General features: G+C 43.3%; 1 protein-coding gene across 2 annotated transcripts in view; it reads right to left on the reverse strand.

Annotated features, from left to right (window-relative positions):
* Positions 1-22,783, reverse strand: part of tmtc2 (transmembrane O-mannosyltransferase targeting cadherins 2) — a 172,210-nt gene that overhangs the window by 109,467 nt on the left and 39,960 nt on the right. The window contains exon 2 of one of the 2 annotated variants that reach the window (XM_033038201.1): positions 379-949. The exons of the other annotated variant lie outside the window; for it this stretch is intronic. Coding sequence (XP_032894092.1) covers positions 379-949 — 571 coding nt within the window. The remainder of the gene's footprint in view (positions 1-378; positions 950-22,783) is intronic. 2 annotated transcript variants of the gene reach the window in all.

Below are 22,783 nucleotides of genomic sequence, written 5' to 3' on the forward strand. Positions count from 1 at the left end.
CCATTCACTAGGCTGCCCTATCATATTGGCATGTGTCAAAATTGCTCTCAGCTTGACACCAGAGCCTGATTGTGCTTTATGTTGCCTTTTGGCACAAAGAGCACAGGGAGGACTAAACAGACTCTTAAGGTCAACTGCAACGATTAAAAACAAGCATATCTGGATTTAGTACAATTATTATCAGTATCTGCATGATAGCAGCAAAAACAAAAAATTCACTAATTGTGATAAAGCTTTGCTTCCACATAGGAAATGATGGGCAGTCTACAGCAGGGCTTTTAATGTGCATTGAGAATGGGCGAGACCTTTTTGTCTAAAGCATGAGCTCAACTTTGGCTTCTTAAAATGTAATTCCCAAATTAATCTGACACAGCTTACCTTGTGAATTAATGAGATGAGCTGGCAGAGCCTGAGCCTGCGGTCTACAAACACATCGTACACAGCTGAAATAGCCAGGACTGTCACTCCCTGCTCCTTCCAGAGCATACTGCAGACTGCACAGGTGAAGCTCCCAAACAGCCAGGGCCAGCTCCATGGGGAACGTCCCCGGCGCTCACAGTGCCTGATGTAACACATCAGAGAGAGGAGGAAAAAGAGCCCAGCTCCGACGTCCGCTCGCCCTACGATTCCTGCCACCGCTTCAGTGTGGATGGGATGAGCAGCAAAGAGCAGGCCCGCGATCAACGTCCACTGTCCATCACCAAACAGCAGCCGGGAGAGGTTCGTGAAAAAGCCCGTGACAGCGCTGTGCAGCAGCACGTTGACAAGATGGAAACTCCAGGGATCCAAACCTCCAAAGGCACAGTTAAAACGGAAGGAAAGTGTACACAGAGGCCGGTACGACTTGTGGCTGCCACTGTGTGTGAGCAGGGTTCCCCAAAAGTCATTATAAAAGATATTCACCCACGGCGTTTCAGGAAGCAGATCTGGGTTGGCTTTAATGGCACGGCTAGAAGAAAAAGTAGAAATAACATTATTTACAGTTTAGTTTATTGTCACGTGTACTGAGGTACAGTGAAAAGCTTTTACTGCGTGCTATTCAGTCAGTGGAAAGACAATACATGATTACAATCGAGCCGTTTACTGTGATTAGGGAATAGCGTTTAGTGCAAGGTAAAGCCAGTAAACCACTGGAAGGTCAGAGCAATTTAATAGCAGATCACCAATCACATTTCCTGTTCGTTTATAAAGGCACCAATTGTGTGAATGACCAACCAGATCAAGAACATGGAAAAAATAGACACAGTGCTGGAGTAACTCAGCAAGTCAGGCAGCATCTCTGGAGAACCTGGAAAGGTGACTTTTCGGGTTGGGATCCTTCCTCAGACTAAAGAGTCCTGACCCGAAACATCACCTATCCGTGTTCTCCGGAGATGCTGCCTGACCTGCAGAGTTACTTCAGCACTCTGTGTCTTTTTTAGTGAACCAGTGTCTGCGGTTTCCTGTTTCTACAAGAACATGGCTGTGTTTTATCCCCCATAGGTGACAAACCTGGATCTAATTAGAAAGCAATTATTGTACTCTTCTTTAGATTTGTTTGCCTATTCACACTTCCTTTCCTTAGCCGCAGGCTAATAACATGCTGCTGCGCTTGCCGTTCTCCACAACATATTCAGAATTTGATCTTTAGATATAGGAATCGTGGGAATAAATCTGCATTGTCATACAGCTAATGGGCATTGTGGATGCAAAGAATTGCAGTTGATTTCTGAAGAATTGCCTGAAAATAAAGATGTGGATTGGAGCAAATTCTTTCAAAATGGATAAACTAGATTATCTCCAAAGCTGTCCTCTGCAACCAAAATTTGACTGCTTGGATCACAGCTTACGCCAAGTCTCTTCAACTATCACTCTATCTAGTTGTGGATCTACAGATTAATTTAATGGCACCAAATTCCAACAGCAGAGAAGAACATATCGCCTGGCATACAGTTTGTTGAATGCCGTCGCCCACGGATGCAATTTACAGTAATAGAAGATTCCAGACATAAATGTGAAAATTAAACACAATTTTTTTATCAAAGAAACATGTTTACTGAAAATAAATAAATAAAAAATGTTAAGACTAATGAAAATATAAAGAATGGAGCAGCGGTAGAGTTTCTGCCTTACAGCACCAGAGACCAGGGTCGATTCTAACTACAGGTACTGTCTGTACGGAGTGTGTATGTACTCCCTATGACCACGTGGGTTTTCTCCGGGTGCTCTGGTTTCCTCCCACACTCCAAATTCATACAGGTGTGTAGATTAATTGGCTTTGGTAAAACGTGTCAAATTATCCCTGGTGTGTTGGATAGTGCTAGTGTACAGGGTGATCGCAGGTCAGCGCTGACTCGATGGGCCACAGGGCCTGTTTCCACGTTGTATCTCTAAACTCGCAAGTCTAAAGTATGGGGAAAATTAACTTTTAATTCTCTGTTGATTTTAATGAAGTTTTCGGGTCAACGTGACATATCAACCTAAAATAAAAAAACAAAATATGTTGGAAAGACTCAGCAGGCCGAGCCACAAACATGTTGAGAGCTTCCAGCATTTAATTATTTCAGATTTACCCCTCCCTGCAGGGTTTTTTTTTGATATTCATGAACAAATCAACATATCTTCCAAATGTTCTCCAGTTACTTTCAGGGGAAATAAATCAAACTACATTTTTTTCACAAACTAATAAAATTTGGAATGAACTGCAATTCATCCCATTGCAGAATATTTCATCTCAGTATGTTAAAGAACAAAGAAAGTGCATTATTGCCAAATTGCGAAAAGCAGCTCCCCCCCAAACAGCAGATAATTTACCAGATAATGATATAGGTTTTCATTTTGTGTGGAACTCCACAGCAACAGGGGAGTGACAGGGTTTCCACGAGTCCTGGGTCAGTTTATAACCAGGCCCTCATTTTAGTTAATGCCAATGCTCTGTGAATACTTCTGTGGGTTGCCTGCCTTCTGGACTACAAGTACAATATCAAATTGCAATGCAGAATGTGGTACAGAGTGGTGTCAGAAGGAGCTGCAGATGCTGGTTGAAACTGAAGATAGACACAAAACGCTGGAGTAACTCAGAGAGGGACAGGCAGCATCTCTGGAGAGAAGGAATGGGTGACATTTCTGACAGTCTGAAGAAGGGCCTTGACCCAGAATGTCACCCATTCCTTGTCTCCAGAGTGGTATGTGTATGGCCGTGGAATTATAAAGAGGTTGTAAAGTTTTTAAAGAGTCCTTCAGTAACATGAATGCACAAACAACATAGTGCTCATCCAACCTTGCCTCCACAGTCTGAAGAAGGGATCCGACCCCCCAAAAAATCATCTATCCATGCCCTCCGCAGATGCTGCCTGACCCACTGAGTTACTCCAGAACTGTGTTCGACACAAGATTCCAGCATCTGCAGCTCCTTGTGGTTCCCTGAACTCCCTTTAGGTTTGTTGTTCAAAGCCTGGAATGATCCAGGCACACTCTACCCATTGTTATGAATATAAAAGAAATATAGAATACTTTGTAAGTCATAATAAGATCTTCTTCGATAGTGCATAATGGTTCCCTTCCAAGATGCATATTATCCCAACTTGGAAATGTGTTGCAGTTCCATTGTCATCTTTGGATTGAAATGCTGTGGACTTTAGAGATACAGCGTGGAAGCAGGCCCTTCAGCCCACCGGGTCCGTGCCGACAAGCGATCCCCGTACACTAGCACTTACCTAAATGCTAAGGACAATTGACATTTCTTTATCGAAGCCAATTAACCTCCAAACCTGTACATCTTTGGAGTGTGGGAGGAAACTGGAGCACCCGGAGAAAACCCACGTGGTCACAGGGAGAACGTACAATCTCCATACAGAATCTAACTAGAATCTGTGGCGCTGTAATGGGCCTGTCCCACGACATGCGACCTGCATGCGGCAAGCGCGACCAAGCCAGAAGCAGGGGCCGCGCGGAGTTCGAGTGATCCCCGTACAGGGCCAGTCCCACCAGCATGCGCCTGCATGCGGCGAGCGCGACCAAACCGGAAGCAGGGGCAGCGTGGAGGTCGAGTGAGTGATGTGAAGTTCGAGCGAAGTCCGCGGGAAGTTCGCGCGTGATGTACGGCGTCAACACGCTGCGTATGGCGTTGAGATGCTGCGCACACCCATCGAGGCGGTGAGTACGGCGTCGGGGCGGCTGCAGGCCGGCAGGCCGTTGCAGTGCGGAATTTTTGAACGCGGTCAATTTTTTGGAGCCCCGCGCGATGTCGGGACCAGCTCCGCACAACTCCATACGGTTCCAGCGATCGAAGTGGGATCGGCCTCGCGAGGCCGTACGGCTCAAGCGACCACGTTAGGTCGCGCTTGCCGCATGGAGTCGCATGCTCGTGGGACAGGCCCTAAAGGCAGCAACTCTACCGCTGCGCCACTGTGCCGCCCCTAATCTCCTAACCAAATTTGATGTGGGATTGAGTGCAGTCACCAAACAATCAATTCTGCTTCAGAAAGGCAGCTCAACAGTGAAAGCCATTAGAGATTGGAAAATTAAGTAAACTGTGAACATTGTGAGGCTTTCCAGTGATCTGGGTATTCTCATACAAGGTTGAAAAAGAGACATAGTTGGCATTTATGAAGTCAAATGGGATATTAGCTTTATTGCAATTGGAACCAAAGAAGGCTGTTTGGACATTTTGCTATAATTGTACAGGATTTTGGTGGCAACAGATGTGAAGCAACATGCTCACTGGCTTGTGAAGAGTCCCTGACTCAACAATGCTCATGCTGGTGGAAAAGTATATGGGGAGGCAACAAGCACACCAATTCCCTTTGACAAGTGCGCACAAGGTGAAGCATATCCTAGAGGCAGAAGCACATAGATTGTGAATGTTAACTGTTCCACCTCTCACAGACAATGTCTGACCTGCTGAATATTTCAGTATTTAATTCAGATTTCCAGATTTTTATTTAATGATCAGTACAAGGGAACTGATAGCTGCAAATACCAGCCTGTGTTAGGTAAGCCTGATTAATGCCAAGGTGTTACACGAGGTCAGGTGAAAATTTGCGTATTTAAGTGGCCTTATGCTCGTGTAAGCTATCTACTCAAAAATGATTCAAGAAGCACGTTCTAAGCAACCAATAACCATGGTGATCATCACAGGTCATCGGCTGCTAAACCGCTGTGATTTATACCCACCTGGGAACCAGCATTGTGTGAACATTGCAATAACAGTACCGGCCCCTCGTAGCTTCAGTCAGCATACCTCACGCTGCCTCGGCAAGGTCAGCAGCAGTATCAAGGACAACTCGCACCCTAGCCACTCCCTCGTCTCCCCTCTCCCATCAGGCAAAAGGTATAGAAGAATGAAAACGCACAACTCCAGATTCAGGGACAGTTTCTTCCAAGCTGTTAACAGGCAACTGAACCATCCTACCACAACCAGAGAGCAGTGCTGAACTACTATCTACCTCTTTGATGACCCTTGCACTATCCTTGATTGGACTTTGCTGTCTTTACCTTGCACTAAACGTTATTCCCTTATCATGTATCTACACATTGTAAATGGCTCGAAGGGCTGAATGGCCTACTCCTGTACCTATTTTCTATGTTTCTATTTAATCATGCATTGTCTTTCTGCTGACTGGTTAGCACGCGACAAAAGCTTTTCACTGTACCTCGCACAATAAACTAAGCCGAACACAGGTGCCTGAAGCATGTGTTCAGCAATACTCCACTGAATGTAAACACAAATGTATTATTGTAGTGCCAACAATGTGTCACCGCTCTGTTGCAGATTTCCATCTCATCCTCAAAACATTCTGGCAAAATATTCGGGGTTTTTTTTTTTTAATACATGAAGTATAATTCAATTTTCATTGAACAACAGCAGTTTAGTCAAGCATTTTCCATGACATCAGCAGCAACCTCAAGCTCAGTTTCTTTTGATTTATCCAAGAAAAAGAGCCTTACGAACTGCACAACTCAGCAGGTCAAAAGGCATGTCTGCAGACAGAAACATATTACTTCAATTTGATAAACTTTCATCAAAACCCTGTTATCAGATTCTGGCAAAAGGTCATCTACCTACTGTAAAAATGAACTGTTTCACTTTCCACAGACACTGCCAAGTATTTCCAATGTGCAGGAAGGAACTGTTGATGCTGGTTAACACTGAAGTTAGACACAAAATGCTGAAGTTACTCAGCGGGACAGGCAGCATCTCCGGAGAGAAGGAATGGGTGACGTTTCAGGTCGAGAACCTTCTTCAGACTTCTGAAGCAGGGTATTGACCCGAAACATCACCCATTCCTTCTCTCCAGAGATGTTGCCTGTCCCGCTGAGTTACTCCAGCATTTTGTGTCTATCTTAAGTATTTACAATCATTGGTAAATTATTATTTCATCTGCAGAATTTGGGCCCAGTTGTAAAGCAAACTAATTAAACTGATCAACCAATATTGTTGCTGCAAAATCCAGCCTACATGTGTAAGGACAAATGAACATGGAGCAAGAACAGCATCTCCACTCCACCATTATCCAGTATCATCATCGATCTCCTTCCTCAGACCCATTTTCTTGCACTTTTCCCAAATCTCTAGAAATCTATCAATCCTTGTCTGTAATGATGTCAATGAGTGTATACATGGATTTCAGTAAGGCATTCAGCAATGGTAGGCTGCTCTGGAAGATTAGATCACATGTGATCCAAGGAGAAATAGCTAAATGGATAGAAAATGGAAGGAAGCAGAAGGTGATGGTGGAAGGTTGCTTATCGGACTGGAGGCCTGTGACTGGTGGTGTGCCTCAGGGTTCGATGCTGGGCCCGTTACCGTTTGTCATCTACATCAATGATTTGGATGAGAACATACATCACAAGATTAGCAAGTTTGCTGAAGATATAAAAGTGGGTAGTTTTGCAAATAGTGAAGATGGTTGTGAAAAATTGCAGCAGGATCTGGAACGATTGGCCAGGTGGGCTGAGGAATGGATGATGGAATTTAATACAGAGAAATGTGAGGCGTTGCATTTTGTGAAGTCTGGGCAGGACCTGCACAGTGAATGGTAGGCCTCTGGGGAGTGTTGTAGAGTAGAGGGATCTAGGAGTGCAGGTGCCTGGCACCTTGAAGGTCGAGTCGCAGGGAGATAAGGTGTCAAAAAGTATTTTGGTGCATTGGCCTTCATCCATCAGGGTATTGAGTATAGAAGTTGGGCGGTCATGTTGCAGTTGTATAAGACATTGGTGAGCGCATTTAGAGTATTGTGTTCAATTCTGGGCACTATGTTATAGGAAATATGTTGTCAAGCTGGAAAAGAGTACAGGGAAGATTTACAAGGATGTAATCAAGGCTAGAGGGTCTGACCTATAAGGAGAGGTTGAGTAGGCTGGGACTCTATTTCCTGGAGCACAGGAGAATGAACGGTGATCTTATAGAGGAGTATAAAATCATGATAGGAATAGATTGGGTAGATGCACAGAGTCACTTGCCCAGAGGAAGTGAATCAAGAACCAGAGGACATAGGTTTAGGGGTTTAAGGTGAAGGGGAAAAGATTTAATAGGAATCTGAGGGGTATTATTTTTCACACAAAGGGTGGTGGGTGTATGGAACAAGTTGCCAGGGATGGTAATTGAGGCTGGGACTATCCTAACATTTAAGAAACAGTTAGACAGGTACATGGATAGGACAGGTTCGGAGGGACATGGACCAAACGCAGGCAGGTGGGACGAGTGTAGCTGGGCCGGTGTGGGCAAGTTGGGCTGAAGGGCCTGTTTCCACACTGTATCACTCTATGACTCCATCATTGGGGCTCAATGGCACTCCAGGGCAGAGAATTCCAAAGATCAAGCATCCTCTAAGTGAAGAAATTTCTCTTCATCTCCATCTGAAATGACTCACCCCTTATTCTGTAGCTTCTGGGTTTTCCAACCAGGGGAAACATCTCCTCTACATCAATCTTGTCAAGCCCTGTAAGAATTGTGTACGTTTCCATGAGATCACCTCCCATTCCTTTGAGCTTCAGAGAATACAGGCCTCATTTACTGAAAGCTCTCCTCAAAGCATTGTTGTACCAGAGCATTATTGAGCAACCTTGACGCTCACAATGAAGGATGAATTTCCAAGCCGTGCATGTATGCGTCCCACATACTCTGATCCCTTTCACAAAAGTGATCCTTAAGCACTGACTACAGAGAAGTTTATACTGTGCATGTTGTGGGATTTGGATTGTTACCATATGAACTAATGATGTTTAGGATCCTTCAGTTGGCAAGAAGTAAAGGCTTGAATTCCATTAATCCGCGATGGCTTTAAGTATAGCGTCGGTGATGAAAAGGTTTTAGCTTATTGTGCAAACCAGTTCCTCCCTCCATTACTTGCATTATTGAATTGATACTATGGACTGGATATTGAGATCTGCAACAAAGGAACAGTGGCGACTACTCATGAAACTTACACGGGTGGCACAGTTGCGCAGCGGTAGAGTTGCTGCCCTACAGCGCCAGAGACCTGGGTTCAATCCTGACCAGGGGTGCTGCATGTTCAGAGTTTGTGCGTTCTCCCCGTGACTATGTGAGTTTTCTCCAAGATTTTCGGTTTCCTCCCTCACTCCAAAGACGTACAGGTTTACAGGTTAATTGGCTTGGTATAAATTCAAATTGTCTCTGGTGTGTGTGGGATAGTGTTAATGTGCGGGGATCGCTGGTCGGTGTAGACTCGGTGGGCCGAAGCAGCTGTTTCCACGCTGTATCTCTAAAAATCTAAACTAAAACACGGAACCACAGACTCTTGAGAGATTTTACAGAGAACTTATGTGCTACGAGAGTTACATCAGTGCAGCACCACAGGGAATCAGAGACCTTTGTGAGCAAAAACTACTATTAATTTCCTTTTAATTAATCAGATTAAAAATCATGAACAAGGCATAGTTTGAACCAGAAAGCGTCAAATGGAATGTTTCATTCAATCCCAAGTCATGTGCAGAAAACAAAAGGAAAGAATAATGAGATTGAAAGATAAAATAAATTTAAAATAATTTTCATTTACTTGTTTTTAATACGTCAAGGAAAGGGAATTGTTTCTAAACAAATGATAGAAATGGGCGCAAACTGGTTTAGTTTAGTTTAGAGATACAGTGTGGTGGGCCGAAGGGCCTGTTTCCAATTCTACACCAGCCAAGCACACTAACACTATCCTACATACACTAGGGACATTTACACATACACCAAGCCAATCAGCCTATAAGCATGTACGTCTTTGGGATGTGGGAGGAAACCAAATATCTCATAGAAAACCCATGTAGATTATGGGGAGAACGTACAAACTCGGTACAGACAAACACCCATAGAGTCAGGATCAAATCCAGATCTTTGCCACTGTAAGGCAGATGCTCTACCGGTACGTTGTAGTGCCGCTGTAGTTATTTAGTCATAAACGATATTTAGCACACCAATAAACATGTGGTTTTGCTACAAAGGACAAGCCCTGTGTATTTTGATGGTGAGTTTAGTTCATCTGTCACTGGTACAACAACTTCACAATCTTCCATTTATTTTCAGGCTCTATCTTTCAGTAGGTTACTACTAAATCAAAAGGGTGTTAAGATCAGCTTATTGCTGGGAAGAATTTTATTGGGTTGTAATTTTCAGTTGATGCTGTTTGGTCACCAATAATGTTTAATTCCATAAAAAAGTCCACTGGAAGTATCATTTACATGTAACATACAGTGCCCTCCATAATGTTTGGGACAAAGACCCATCATTTATTTATTTAACTCTGTACTCCACAATTTGAGATTTGTAATATAGAAAATAAAAATCACATGCAGTTAAAGTGCACATTGTCAAATTTTATTAAAGGGTATTTTTTATACATTTTGGTTTCACCATGTAGAAACTCCAGCTGTGTTTATACATTGTCCCCCCCCCCCATTTTGGGGCACCATAAAGTTGGGACACATGGCTTCACACGTGTTTGTAATTGCTCATGTGTGTTTAATTACCTCCTTCGTGCAGGTATAAGAGAGCACTCAGCACTTAGTCTTTCCTCCAGTCTTTCCATTACCTTTGGAAACTTGTATTGCTGTTTATCAACATGAGGACCAAAGTTGTGTCAATGAAAGTCAAATAAACCATTATTAGATTGAGAAACAAGAATAAAACTGTTAGGAACATCAGCCAAACCTTAGGCTTACCAAAATCAACTGTTTGGAACATCATTAAGAAGAAAGAGAGCACTGGTGAGCATACTAATCACAAAGGGACTGGCAGGCCAAGGAAGATCTCCACAGCTGATGACAGAAGAATTCTCTCTATAATAAAGAAAAAACCCAAGCACCTGTCCGACAGATCAGAAACACTCTTCAGGAGTCAGGTGTGGATTTGTCAATGACCACTGTCCGCAGAAGACTTCATGAATAGAAATACAGAGGCTACACTGCAAGATGCAAAACACTGGTCACCCGCAAAAAATGGATGGCCAGGTTACAGTTTGCCAATAAGTACTTAAAAGAGCAACCACAGTTCTGGAAAACAAGTCTTGTGGACAGATGAGACAAATATTAACTAGAGTGGTGGCAAGAGCAGAGTATGGAGGAGAGAAGGAACTGCCCAAGATCCAAAGCATACCACCTCATCTGTGAAACACGGTGGTGGGGGTGTTATGGCCAGGGCATGTATGGCTGCTGAAGGTACTGGCTAACTCATCTTCATTTATGCTACAACTGCTGATGGTAGTAGCTTAATGAATTCTGAAGTGTATAAACACATGCCATCTGCACAAGTTCAAATAAATGCCTCAACAGACAATAGGTGCAGGAGAAGCCCATTCGGACCTTCGAGCCAGCACCGCCATTCAATGTGATCAAGGCTGATCATCCACAATCAGTTCCCCTTTCCGATGTTCCAGAGAAAACACTCCAAGTTTGTCCAACCCCTCTTTGTATCTAATATAAACTGATCCAGGCAGTTTTGGTAAACATCCTCTACACCCTTGCAAAGGCTCCATATCTTTCCTGTAATGGGGCAACCAGAACTGCACAGAATACTTTAAATGAGGACTAACCAAAGTCCCACAATTGAATTGAATTGAATCCTTTATTTGTCATTCAGACCTTTCGGTCTGAACGAAATGCTGTTGCCTGCAGCCATACATGTAATAATAACAAAACACAATAAACACAAATTAACATCCACCACAGTGAGTTCACCAAACACCTCCTCACTGTGATGGAGGCAAAAGTCTTAGAGTTACTGTCTCTTCCCTCCTCTTCTCCCTCTGCGCCGAGGCGATACCCCACCGGGCGATGGCATCAGTCCCACGGTTCAAGCTCCGCGGCCCGGGGGGTGGTCGTAGCTGCCCGCAGCTGTTACAACGGGTGCTCCGGAAAACAGGCACCAGCCTGTGACCTGCGAGCTCCCGACATTGTCCTCCACTGGCCCGCGGCCGAGCCACGGATCCAGGTCGCCGCCGCCAGAACGCCGCCTCAGCCGCCGTAGCACCGTCTCCGCTCCGCACCGGGCCGCCCACAAGGCAGCGTCTCAGCCCCGCACCGGGCTGCCCCCACGAGAGCACCTTCCAGCCGGGAGCCGGTCCGCCCGCACGGCAGCGTCTCAGCCCCGCACCGGGCTGCTCACACGGGAGCGCCTTCCAGCCGGTAGCCGTGCCGGCCGCACAGGAGTGTCTCAGCCCCGCACCGTTCGCCCTCACCGGAGCGCTGAGTCGTGCCGCTACCCGGACGTCGCCACAGCTCGAAGACGGCCAGCCTCGCGTTGGTGAGTCCTGGCTGGCTCTACCTCCGGACCCTCGAGGTCGGTCGCAGGTTGGAGGCCGCCAGCTCCGCCATTAGGCCTCAGCGCAGACGGGGGAAGAGAAGGGGGATACGACAAAAAGTCGCATTCCCCCGAAGGGAGAGACAGAAAGCTCTGTTTCACCCTCCCCCCACACACATAACACCACCTAATAACCAAAAAATGTACTAAACTAGACAAAAAAAAACAACATAAAAAGTAAAAACAGACAGACTGCAGGCGAGCCGCAGCTGTATCACAGCGCCGCCACTTCCGAGGGGAGGGGATTGCAAAGCTGCAATATGACTTCTTGACTCTTGTACTCAATGCCGTGACCAATGAAGACAAGCATACCATACACCTTCTCCAGCACTCCATCTACTTGTGTTCTCATTTTCAGTAAACTATAGAATTGGACTCCAAGATCACTCTGTACATCAATGGTGTTAAGAGTCTTACCATTTACTGTATACTTTCCCCTTACATTCGACCTCCAAATATGCTCACACCTGCTCAGATTAAACTTCATCTGTCATTTCTCTGTCCATTTCTGTGGCTGAACTTGATCCTGTTGTATACTTTGATAGTCCTCCTCACTGTTTGCAACTCCACCAATTTTGGTGTTGCCTGCAAACCTGCTTACCAACCCATCTATATGTATGTCTGTCTTTTATATATCTTACAAACAACATTAGTCCCAGCACAGATCGCTATGGAACTCTACCAGTCATTAACCTCCAGCCTGAATGACAACCTTCCACCTCAACCCTATGTGTTCTATGTAAGCCAGGTATTAATAAAAAGCGACCAAGTCACTGCAGATCGCAAACATCAGGATCAGCCTAACATGAGGGACTTTATTCAATGCCTTACTAAAATCCATTTAGACAACATCCACTACCTTACCCTCATTGATCACCTTTGGTACCTCATCAAGAAACTCAATTAAATTCATAAGACCTCTCGCGGTTAAGCCTTGCAGTCTTTCCCTAATGAGCTCATACTCTTCTAAATGTGAGTAAATCCTGTCCGAAAGAACCCTCTCCAATAGCTTCCCTACCACTGATGTGAAGCTCAATGGCCTATAATTGTTAGATGGAAAACTGTGTTATCTTCTGTTGAAAACAGCCGAGCTTTTGTAGAAAAAAACAATAAAGTCATCGACGTTAAAAGATTTTTTAAAAAGACAGCTTATGCAAAGCCCAGTCTTCCTATCAGCAATGAGTTAATAACCTAATGTCGTTTTCCTTAGTGATTCAAGTGAAGGATAAATATTGGCCATATGAAGGGGGCATAGAAATCCCACAGTAATGCACTGAAATATCAGTGATACTGTGTGTCGTCTCTGGAGTGTGATTTGAACACACAAACTTTTGACTAACCCCACTACTAAACCACAGCTGACACCTGAGATATCTGGGCAAGTTACTATTTCACTCATTTACTCTTCAGCACAACTGAAAGTACAATGACTAATTTATACGAGGGGAAAAAAAAATCACCTGGTTCATTTCTTCTATTAAATTTGATTTTTTTTTCCTTCACATTATCTCAGCCTAAATGTGCTATTTTAATGTAACCTCCTTCTGGAGTCCTGGCACAATGCAGATATTTTCCAAAAATAATCATGTTTTGGATCCTGGGAATCATAGTTTTGGCCCAGGGAGCTGGCTTTCACAGAAAGCACTCATATTGAACTTTGAGAAACAGGACATGCGAAGGAACTGACTGAGCATCGCTCAGCTCGTAAAGGACACAAAAGGCAGAAACTGTTCCAAGAAGGGACAGTCTTCAGAGCAATCCAATGTAAAGTAAGTTGACAAAATGTACATGGGATGAGAAAATCTTTTTTTTTTTTTTTTAATCTCAGTGACTTGTTCTGATCAGGTACTGCTTGAAAGCGAGCTGGAAGCTCATTTGGGATTAAATTTCCAAAGCAAATACCTGAAGGGGAAGTATGTTTTCAGAAATGCAAGGGAAGCGTATAGGAATGGGAGTAATTAAACAGCTCGTTCAACGGCCTCCTTTTGTCATTCAATGATACGTCAGAGCCAGAGAATCAGTGATACATTCATTCTCAAACTGCACGAGATGTTAAACATTCAACGTCGAGATGGGGCAGAGGCATGTTGATTTTTTAAAATGTTTTTTTTGGAGATACTGTGGAAACAGGCCCTTTGAGCGGGTCTGCCCCAACCAGCGATCACCGCACATTAACACTATTTTGGCGGTCTGAAGAATGACAACTAAGGTTTCCAACAGATCTTTATTCAGAAGTTCGGTTTCCAGTACACAGGTTCTCTAGACATGTCTGATCACAACGGTGGCCAGCGCTGAACTAACGCGCAAAAGCAAAAACCGCGCGAAACAAGCAGCCCCTCCCGAGTCACGTGGCAGCGGCTTCTGAACGCCGGGTTCGATCTCTGCATGCGCTAGCAGGCGCCGCTACACTATCCTACACATACTCGGGATCATTTTTACATTTACCAAGCCAATTTACCTACAAACCTATGCGCCTTTGGAGCATGGGAGGAAAGCGAAGATCTGGGAGAAAACCCACATAAGTCACGGGGAGAACATACAAACTCCGTACAGGCAGCACCCATAGTAGTTGGGTCTCTGGTGCTGCAAATGCTGTAAGGCAGCAACTGAACCACTGCGCCACCATGCCGTCCGTAAATTATGTAATTTAATGGCTTACAAGCCGCAGCAAGTGGCTGTCATGTTGTCTGTAATGAGATCTTGGCGTAGAAATCTCACAGTCCCGATATGACATCTACTAATATTTTAATGTTAACAGGGACTACTGCTGATAACGATAACCCATTCCATTCTGGCATCTTTTCACATTTTAATATCACACAGGTTTCAGCATCTGGCTAACCATAAGGTAAATAAAATACTGAGTAATCTTAGTTGATTGTATTGCAATGTGGAGATGGCATGTTGAGTTACCTGCTACTGTGTTTGCCTGTGATTAAAGAAAGGAACCCAATTATCAGCCAGAGTGACTGGACTACTTATCACCAAAATATAGGGTTACACAAACAAGACTTGTTCGGCAGCATAACAAATTATTCTGCATATAAAGTACGCATTGTAAATAATAGAGGGATTATGACTTTAAGTAGGAGGATCTGGTCTCGCATTCTGAGCTCCTGATCTTAATTACACCCCAACGATATTTCGTTGAAAATGTGGAACTTGGACTGGACAAATTGAAAAGTATGCATCCGCATTTGATGGCGCGCAGATTAGGAATCAACATCTCTACGATCCCCTCAGTTTTATATTAAAAAATGATAAATCATGGGAACGTATCTTATGTAGACTCGGATATCCTATGATATGATTTTAACGTTTGTCATGTTGACATCTTATCCTCTTTGTTGATGTAAATACTGCTGAAGAGAAAGTATTCCATCTGCTTGTTGCCTCTAATTTTAAATGACAATACCACTGATAACAGACTTTAAGGGATCTGTGTTGTTCTTGACCTATTTTCTAATACTGTATAATCGGAGAACTGCTATGGTACAAAACGAGAAGTTTTTAATAGAACAATCCCTTCAGTCCTACCCCCCTATTATTACTGTAAATTATCCTTATTGAAAGCAATTGTACAAGACATTAATAAGGCTGCATTTGGTCAGTTTTGGTCACTCGGCTATTATTAAGTTAGAACGAGTCAGAGAAGATTTACGAGGATGCCGGCAGGACTCGAGCTATATAGAAAGATTGGGCAGGCTAGGACTTTATTCCATGGAGCGCAGGAAGCTGAGGGGTGATCTTATAGAGATGTATAAAATCATGAGGGGGATAGAGAGGGTGAATGCACTCTGTCTTTTAACCTGATTAGGAGAATCAAGAATTAGAGCTGATTTAAGGTGAGAGGGTCATGATTTAACAGGAACCTGAGGAACAGTTTTTTCACTCAGTGGGTGGTGGGTATATGGAATGAGCTGCCAGAGGAGGTAGCTGAGGCAGGTATTATTAGGGGATTTAAAAGACACTTGGACAGGTGCATGGATAGGAAAGGTTTAGAGGGATATGGGTCAAGCAGGACTAGTTCACACAGGCATCTAGGTCAGCTTGGATGAGTTAGGCTGAAGGGCCTTTTTCTTTGCTTTATGACTATGAGTCTATTACACTGATCATAGAAATATGTAACACACATATGGGCGCTTTCAGCCCATCCATGCCAACTGTGATTTCCACCCACACTATTCTCATTTGCCAACAAGATCAATTTTACTTCCAAAGGCTCCGCAAGCTGTGAATTCCACAACATCAACAAAATCTGCCTAAAAACATTTCCTTCACATCTTTTGTAATTTAGTCCCTAATTTTTATATTTGTGACCCTTCTGCCTTTAATCGTTTGCCCCTTCTAAACCAGTTAAGATCATGAACACCTCCATCGATTCCCCGTCAAACTTGCTTGAAGGAGAACAGTCCTGAGGTTATCAGTCCACTGTGGTAGTTGAACTCCCTCATTGCTGGGACCTTCTAAGCCCTGAGAGAGGGATGCGCAGAAGTACAGAGGGATTAAAGGGAGGTTTCGAATTTTTCAGCTTGAGGAACCATGGAAATGAGAGCCAATATATGTCAGTGAGAACAGGAGGAGGTAGGAATAGATGTACTTAAGATATCAAATGCAAAGCTTTGGATCAGCTGCACCTTACAGTAGGAAGATGTCAACAACATGCTGGAAACAAACCAAATCTTTGCAGATAAAGTTGTCAAGGGTGAATAAAGGGAAGAGAGCCAAGGATGGATCTTTCAGAAACTACCATGACTATGCGGGGAGGACAAGAAACATGTAGCAGTGAAGCTGGCCAAGAAATTAGTCATCACCTGAAAGATATCTGCCCCATCTGGCTTTCCATCAATCCAGGGAATATTTTGACTGAGAACCTATCACTGGTAAAGCCAGTGTTGCACCAGATGCAGGCATGGTGGCTAACTGAAAAACATTAAAAGCGCTTGCATGGTCAGCAAAGGCAAGGTGTTTGAAACGTTGTCTGAGAAGATAAACCTGGCAAAATTCAGTAACGAGGGGGAGTGGGATGGGGAGGAAATGTCAAGGATCGGAAGTGGGGAAGTCAGTATCTGAGATCATCAGTTCAATTTAGTTTATTGTCACGTGTACCGAGGTGCAGTGAAAAGCTGTTTGTTGCGTGCTAACCCATCAACAGAAAGACCATACACAATCAATCCATTTACAGTATATAGGGATAAGGGAATAACATTTGGATTGGGAGTTTGGGTGTGGGGGTGAGAATGGCAGCCAGGGATAAGAACTGATAATTAGAAACACAGAAAATAGGTGCAGGAGTAGGCCATTCGGCCCTTTGAGCCTGCACCGCCATTCAATATGATCATGGCTGATCATCCTACTCAGTATCCTGTACCTGCCTTCTCTCCATACCCCCTGATCCCTTTAGCCACAATGGCCACATCTAACTCCCTCTTAAATATAGCCAATGAACTGGCCTCAACTACCTTCTGTGGCAGAGTTCCAGAGATTCACCACTCTCTGTGAAAAATGTTTTTCTCATCTCGGTCCTAAAAGATTTCCCCCTTATCCTTAAACTGTGACCCCTTGTCCTGGAGTTCCCCAACATCGGGAACAATCTTCCTGCATCTAGCCTGTCCAACCCCTTAAGATTGAGGATTGAAGATTGAGGATCGATGGTTTATGAACTGGGATGTGAAAGAGTGGGGCAAAGATTTTTCAGAAGGTAACTGTTACTATTTTAGCAGCTGAGAGCACAACCGCCGATTGTGGAGCAATTTATTTTTGGAATAATCAGGAGGCCAAACTGGAAGATATTTGAGAGAGTAGACGTCCACTCAAGATAATGATTTGAGAATTTAAATATAAGACGTGGTGAGACCGCATTTAGAATATTGTGTTCAGTTCTGGGCACCGTTATAGGAAAGATATTGTCAAGCTTGAAAGGGTTCAGAAAACATTTAGGAGGATTTTGCCAGGACTAGTGGGTGTGAGCTATAGGGAGATGTTGAGTAGGGTGGGTCTCCTTTCCATGGAGCGTAGGAGGGATGAGGGGAGATCTTGTCGAGGAATACAAAATCATTAGTGGAATAGATTGGGTAGATGCACAGTATTTTACCCAGAGTAGGGGAATTGAGGACCAGAGGTCAAAGGTTCAAGGTGAAGGGGAAAAGATTTAATAGGAATTTGAGGGTGGTGGGTGTATGGAACAAGCTGCCAGAGAAGGTAGTTGAGGCTGGGGCAATCCCATTGTTTAAGAAACAGTTGGACAGGTACATGGATGGGACAAGTTTGGAGGGTTATGGACCAAACGCAGGCAAGTGGGACTAGGGTAGCTGGGACATTGTTGGCCGGTGTGGGCGTGTTGGGCCGAAGGGCCCGTTTCCACACTGTATCATTCTTTGACTATCAGCATTTTATTCAGCGAGAGCCTATGTAGGCAAGTTGCAAAAGGGGGCATTGGTGATAGCAGTGTGAGTTAGGGCAACATGTTACAATACGAACCACAAACTAGTTCTCCCAGAAGGTAAATATGTTAGTCTAAATGTAGTAAACTTATTTTGGCAGAAAAATAACAAAATTCTTAGTCGTCAATGCTGTGTTTCATTGTGTTTCTCAAGGTTGACGTCACCTCACAGATGAATAGTAAAGCCTACAGATGATTTCACAGAAACAGCACTTTAGATACTTGGGTGCTGGTTGCAAGGAATTAAAAGATCTCTTACTTCTTAATCAATCTTTGTCAGATAGAAAGAGAATCCAATTAAAATCGCATCTTTTCTCAATCGCGTTTGTTATTTCACATAAACAACAATGAAAGCCATTTGTACTTGTAGAGCTATTGAAATTTTCAACATGAACAAAGCTGTTTTTCCGCAAGCAGATAGGACCAATTGAATTGATTTTTATACGCATGCCTGCATAAAACTTCAGCACAGACCCCACAAGAATAAGCAAAGGTGCAATAGTGTTCTGAATATTTAAAATTTGTTCTATGCAAACTACTCTCTGGTGCATTTTCAGAATTAATACTGTTAACATTATCGTTAATGGCCATGACTGGTAGTTTTCCACAGACGTTACATTATTAACTCAAGGGAACATGTTGTCCTACTGCAGTGCTAATTGGTGACATCATCCTTCAATAGAAGGAGAAGATAGTAAACAAGGGTGTGTACGACTAATTATTTTGTGAATGGCAACATGTTTACTTAGTTTAGTTTAGAGATAGAGCGTGGAAACAAACCTTTCGGCCCACCGAGTCCGCGCCGACCAGCGATCCCTACCCACTAACACTATTCAACACACACTGGGGGACAATTTACACTTATGCCAAGCCAATTAACGTACAAACCTGTACGTCTTTGGAGTGTGGGAGGAAACCGTAGATCTTGGAGAAAACTCACGCAGTCATGGGGAGAACGTACAAACTCCGTACAGACAACACGCTTGGTCAGTATCGAAACCGAGTCTCCGGCGCTGCAAGCGCTGTAAGATAGCAACTCTACTGCTGCGCCACTGTGCCGCACGTATGAATGATTGAATACGCCCGAACTTCATGAATGATTGGCATCAGAAGTTATTCATATTGTTATGGCAAACCACTGCCTTGTTCCTGTTGACTTTTTTGTCAATTCCTAAACTTTATCATTAGGCTCTGGTAAATTTATAGAAAATATTTTTGCCATTCTCCTTCTAGATAGAATCCATTTATTGCATCTATATTTCCAGTGCACCTATTTCAAACAAAAACTAAAACAGCCTGCATGAGGGACTAACGTGTCCCCACAGGCACTCGTAATTGGTGATGTCATTGCTTGGTGTGGGAGAATGTAGTAAACATATATATTTTTTATTTGTTACATGCTTACTCCAGCTGCTTTGGTTTCCTTCCACACTCCCAAAGACATGCAGGTTTGTAGGTTGATTGGCTTTTGCAAATTGTCCCTTGCATGTAGGATAGAATTAGTGTGCGCGTGGTCGCTGGTCAGCGCTGACTCAATAGGCCGAAGGGCCCGTTTCCACTCTGTATCGCTAAAAAAAATAAACTTGAACTGGATCTTACCGTCCAAATGATTTAGAATCATTGACCTGATACTTGCCGGCAGTGCCAGACTGTTGACAGTTCTCTGGAGACGTGTCCTTAAGTTTCAGTGTTCCTGCATAAACATGAAAGTTCACTACTGGCTGGCTCCTTTTGCTCCTCTCCCATGCATTGCATAGCAATCTCTGGAATATGCCCCTATTATGATTAACTCCGCACCCATGTTTAAAACGTCAGCAGTACAGATGATACCCTCACTGTATTCCAATATTATCTTCAGTTCAATGGAAAATAACAACTTTGAGGGAACTAGGTGTTTTTTTTTTAATGTTAGTTAAGTTAATATTTTTTATATGTTTTGAATATTACTGGGTTTTTTTAAATTACATATTCCTCGTACTAATAATCATTGTCACATTTTCCCACTATGTCATTGGGACTTGCTCAAATTAATTTTCATCAATAAAGATAATGAGAATAAGAGTTCTTTTGAGTGTTTCGAAAATGATTCGGAGCAGGTAGAAGAAATGCCCAGTTAAATGTCCACAATAGAGACAGGCAACATCTCTGGAGAGAAGGAAGGAGTTTTGGGTCGAGACCTTTCCTCAGACACAACCCAGGGGTATTAATATTGATTTCTCTAACTTCAAGTAACCCCTGCATTCCCTCTCTCTCCATTCCTACCCAACCCAAATCACACCAGCTTTTCGTTCTCACCTAGCAAACAGCTAACAACGGCCTGTTTCCTTTACCACTGTTACTTTTTTGCATATCTTTCATTCATTGTTCTATATCTCTCTACAGCATCATCTATATCTCTCATTTCCCTTTCCCATGACTTTCAGTCTGAAGAAGGGTCTTGACCCGAAACATCACCCATTCCTTCTCTCCAGAGATGCTGTCTGTCCCGCTGAGTTATTCCAGCATTTTGTATCTGCTCTGTACCCCAATTTCAAGACGAGCAATATAACAGTAGAAGTTATTACAACACTTAAGATTTTAGGCAATTCTTTCATGCTGCAGTGAAGAATACCATCAGCAGCACCGCAGCCTCATTGTCCCTGTCTTCACTACAATTACCACAATAGCTGCCTGGTTACCACAGAAAGTAAAATTCCTCGTTAAGATTGCAGGGTGAGAAACAGGCTTAGAAATCCATCCTTGTCCAGGTACATACTCTGACACTGCATTTAAAGGGAGATGGAAGTTGAAATAGCAATTACCACAGCAGGAAATTTCACTTTAGGGAAACCCTTCGCAATTCAACCTATACAACCTTGGATTTATATCATCATAGAAGATACCAGGATAATCTGCTCCTGACAGCTTCCTAATGGAGGAAGATAAGGGCAAGAAACAGCATAGGAAATAAAATTGCGAGTGAAGTATCATTTCATGAGGTTGCATCACAAAATATCCTAAAAAGCATGCTAGCCACTGAGGTGTTACAAAAACATCGCTGAAAAGGTGTAATTTACAATAGGTATTATGAAAAAAACACATAAATGGATATTTTGGAACTTTTTATACGTGTTAAAAGCACAAAAAGCTTGGAAATGTTTATTTTGAACATCAATGGGGAAAGAAGCAGTTAGTTTTTCAGTTCAATGAAATTTCATCAGAATGGACCAGGGGAAAGAATATCAGACTGAAACGTGAACCCCTTCCTCTCCACAGATGCTGGTTCATCTACAGGCTTGGATAGAGTGGACGAGGAGAGGATGTTTCCTCTTGTGGGAGAGCCTAGGACTCGAGGTCAGATCCTCAGAATTAAAGGACATTCCTTTAGGGAGGAGATGAAAAGGAATTTCTTTAGTCAGAGCATGGTGAATCTGTGGAATTCTGCCACAGAAGGCTGTGGAGGCCAAGTCAGTGGATATTTTTAAGGCAGAGATTTAAAGATTCTTGATTAGTACGGGTATCAGGAGTTATGGGGAGAAGGCAGGAGAATAGGGTTGGGGGGGGGAGCGATAGGTCAGCCATGATTGAATGGGCGTAGTAGACTTGATTGGCTGAATGGCCTAATTCTGCTCATATCACTTATGAACATGACTTCTGACTAAGTATTTCTATAATTTTCTATTCTTATTTCATATATCCTTCTCCTTATTTTCTCTTGAATTATTACTGGGAGATTTTACTCAACTGCAGTGCCTTTCAAGTGAGCTTGTTATTCACTAGAGTGTACTTTTCAGGAGGTTTCAGTATTACAGCATATTTGCATTGAATGAACAATGAAATACCACATGAGAATTAAACAAGTTACAACAATTGATTCTAATTCTATAATAGAATTAAGATTCTAATTCTATACTTATGTTTAAGAACTGACAAAATGCTTTGTTCCCTGCAAGAGATTATTGATGGACACGTAACTTTAGACATACAGCATGGGAATAGGCCCTTCGGCCCAGCGAGTCCTCGCCGACCAGTGATCACCCAGTACACTAGCACTATCCTGCACACAAGGGAAAATGTTGCAATTTTATCAAAGCCAATTAACCTACAACCCTGTACGTCTTTGGAGTGTGGGAGGAAACTGGAGCACCCGGAGTAAACCCACGGGGTCGCAGTGAGAATGGCCAAACTCCGCACAGACAGCACCCGAGGTCAGGATTGAACCCGTGTCTCTGGCGCTGTAAGGCAGCAACTCTACCGCTGCACCACTTGCCATGCACAAACTCCAGATGGGACCAGTCACATATCTTGGTTAAATATCCTCTATTCAAAAATAACTACAGGAAAAGATTGACTTTTTGGAGCTGTAGTATGAGGAGTCATTTTTAATTCATACCATAGGAGTAGAATCTAAATTGTTTCTTGCTTCATTGTCTTTTGGCTTCTACTTGCTAACATCCCTCTCCTCAATCATTGCTTGTCCTTCTGTTTGTTCTAATTGTCTGCAGTGCTCTCTGTTGTCAACTGCTGTGCCAGTCAGGAGAAGCTGGCAATTTTCTCCTTGGAGCAAAGGAGGTTGAGAG

The sequence above is a fragment of the Amblyraja radiata genome, chromosome 19, assembly GCF_010909765.2.
Source record: "Amblyraja radiata isolate CabotCenter1 chromosome 19, sAmbRad1.1.pri, whole genome shotgun sequence".
In the NCBI taxonomy this organism is placed as follows: Eukaryota; Metazoa; Chordata; class Chondrichthyes; order Rajiformes; family Rajidae; genus Amblyraja; species Amblyraja radiata.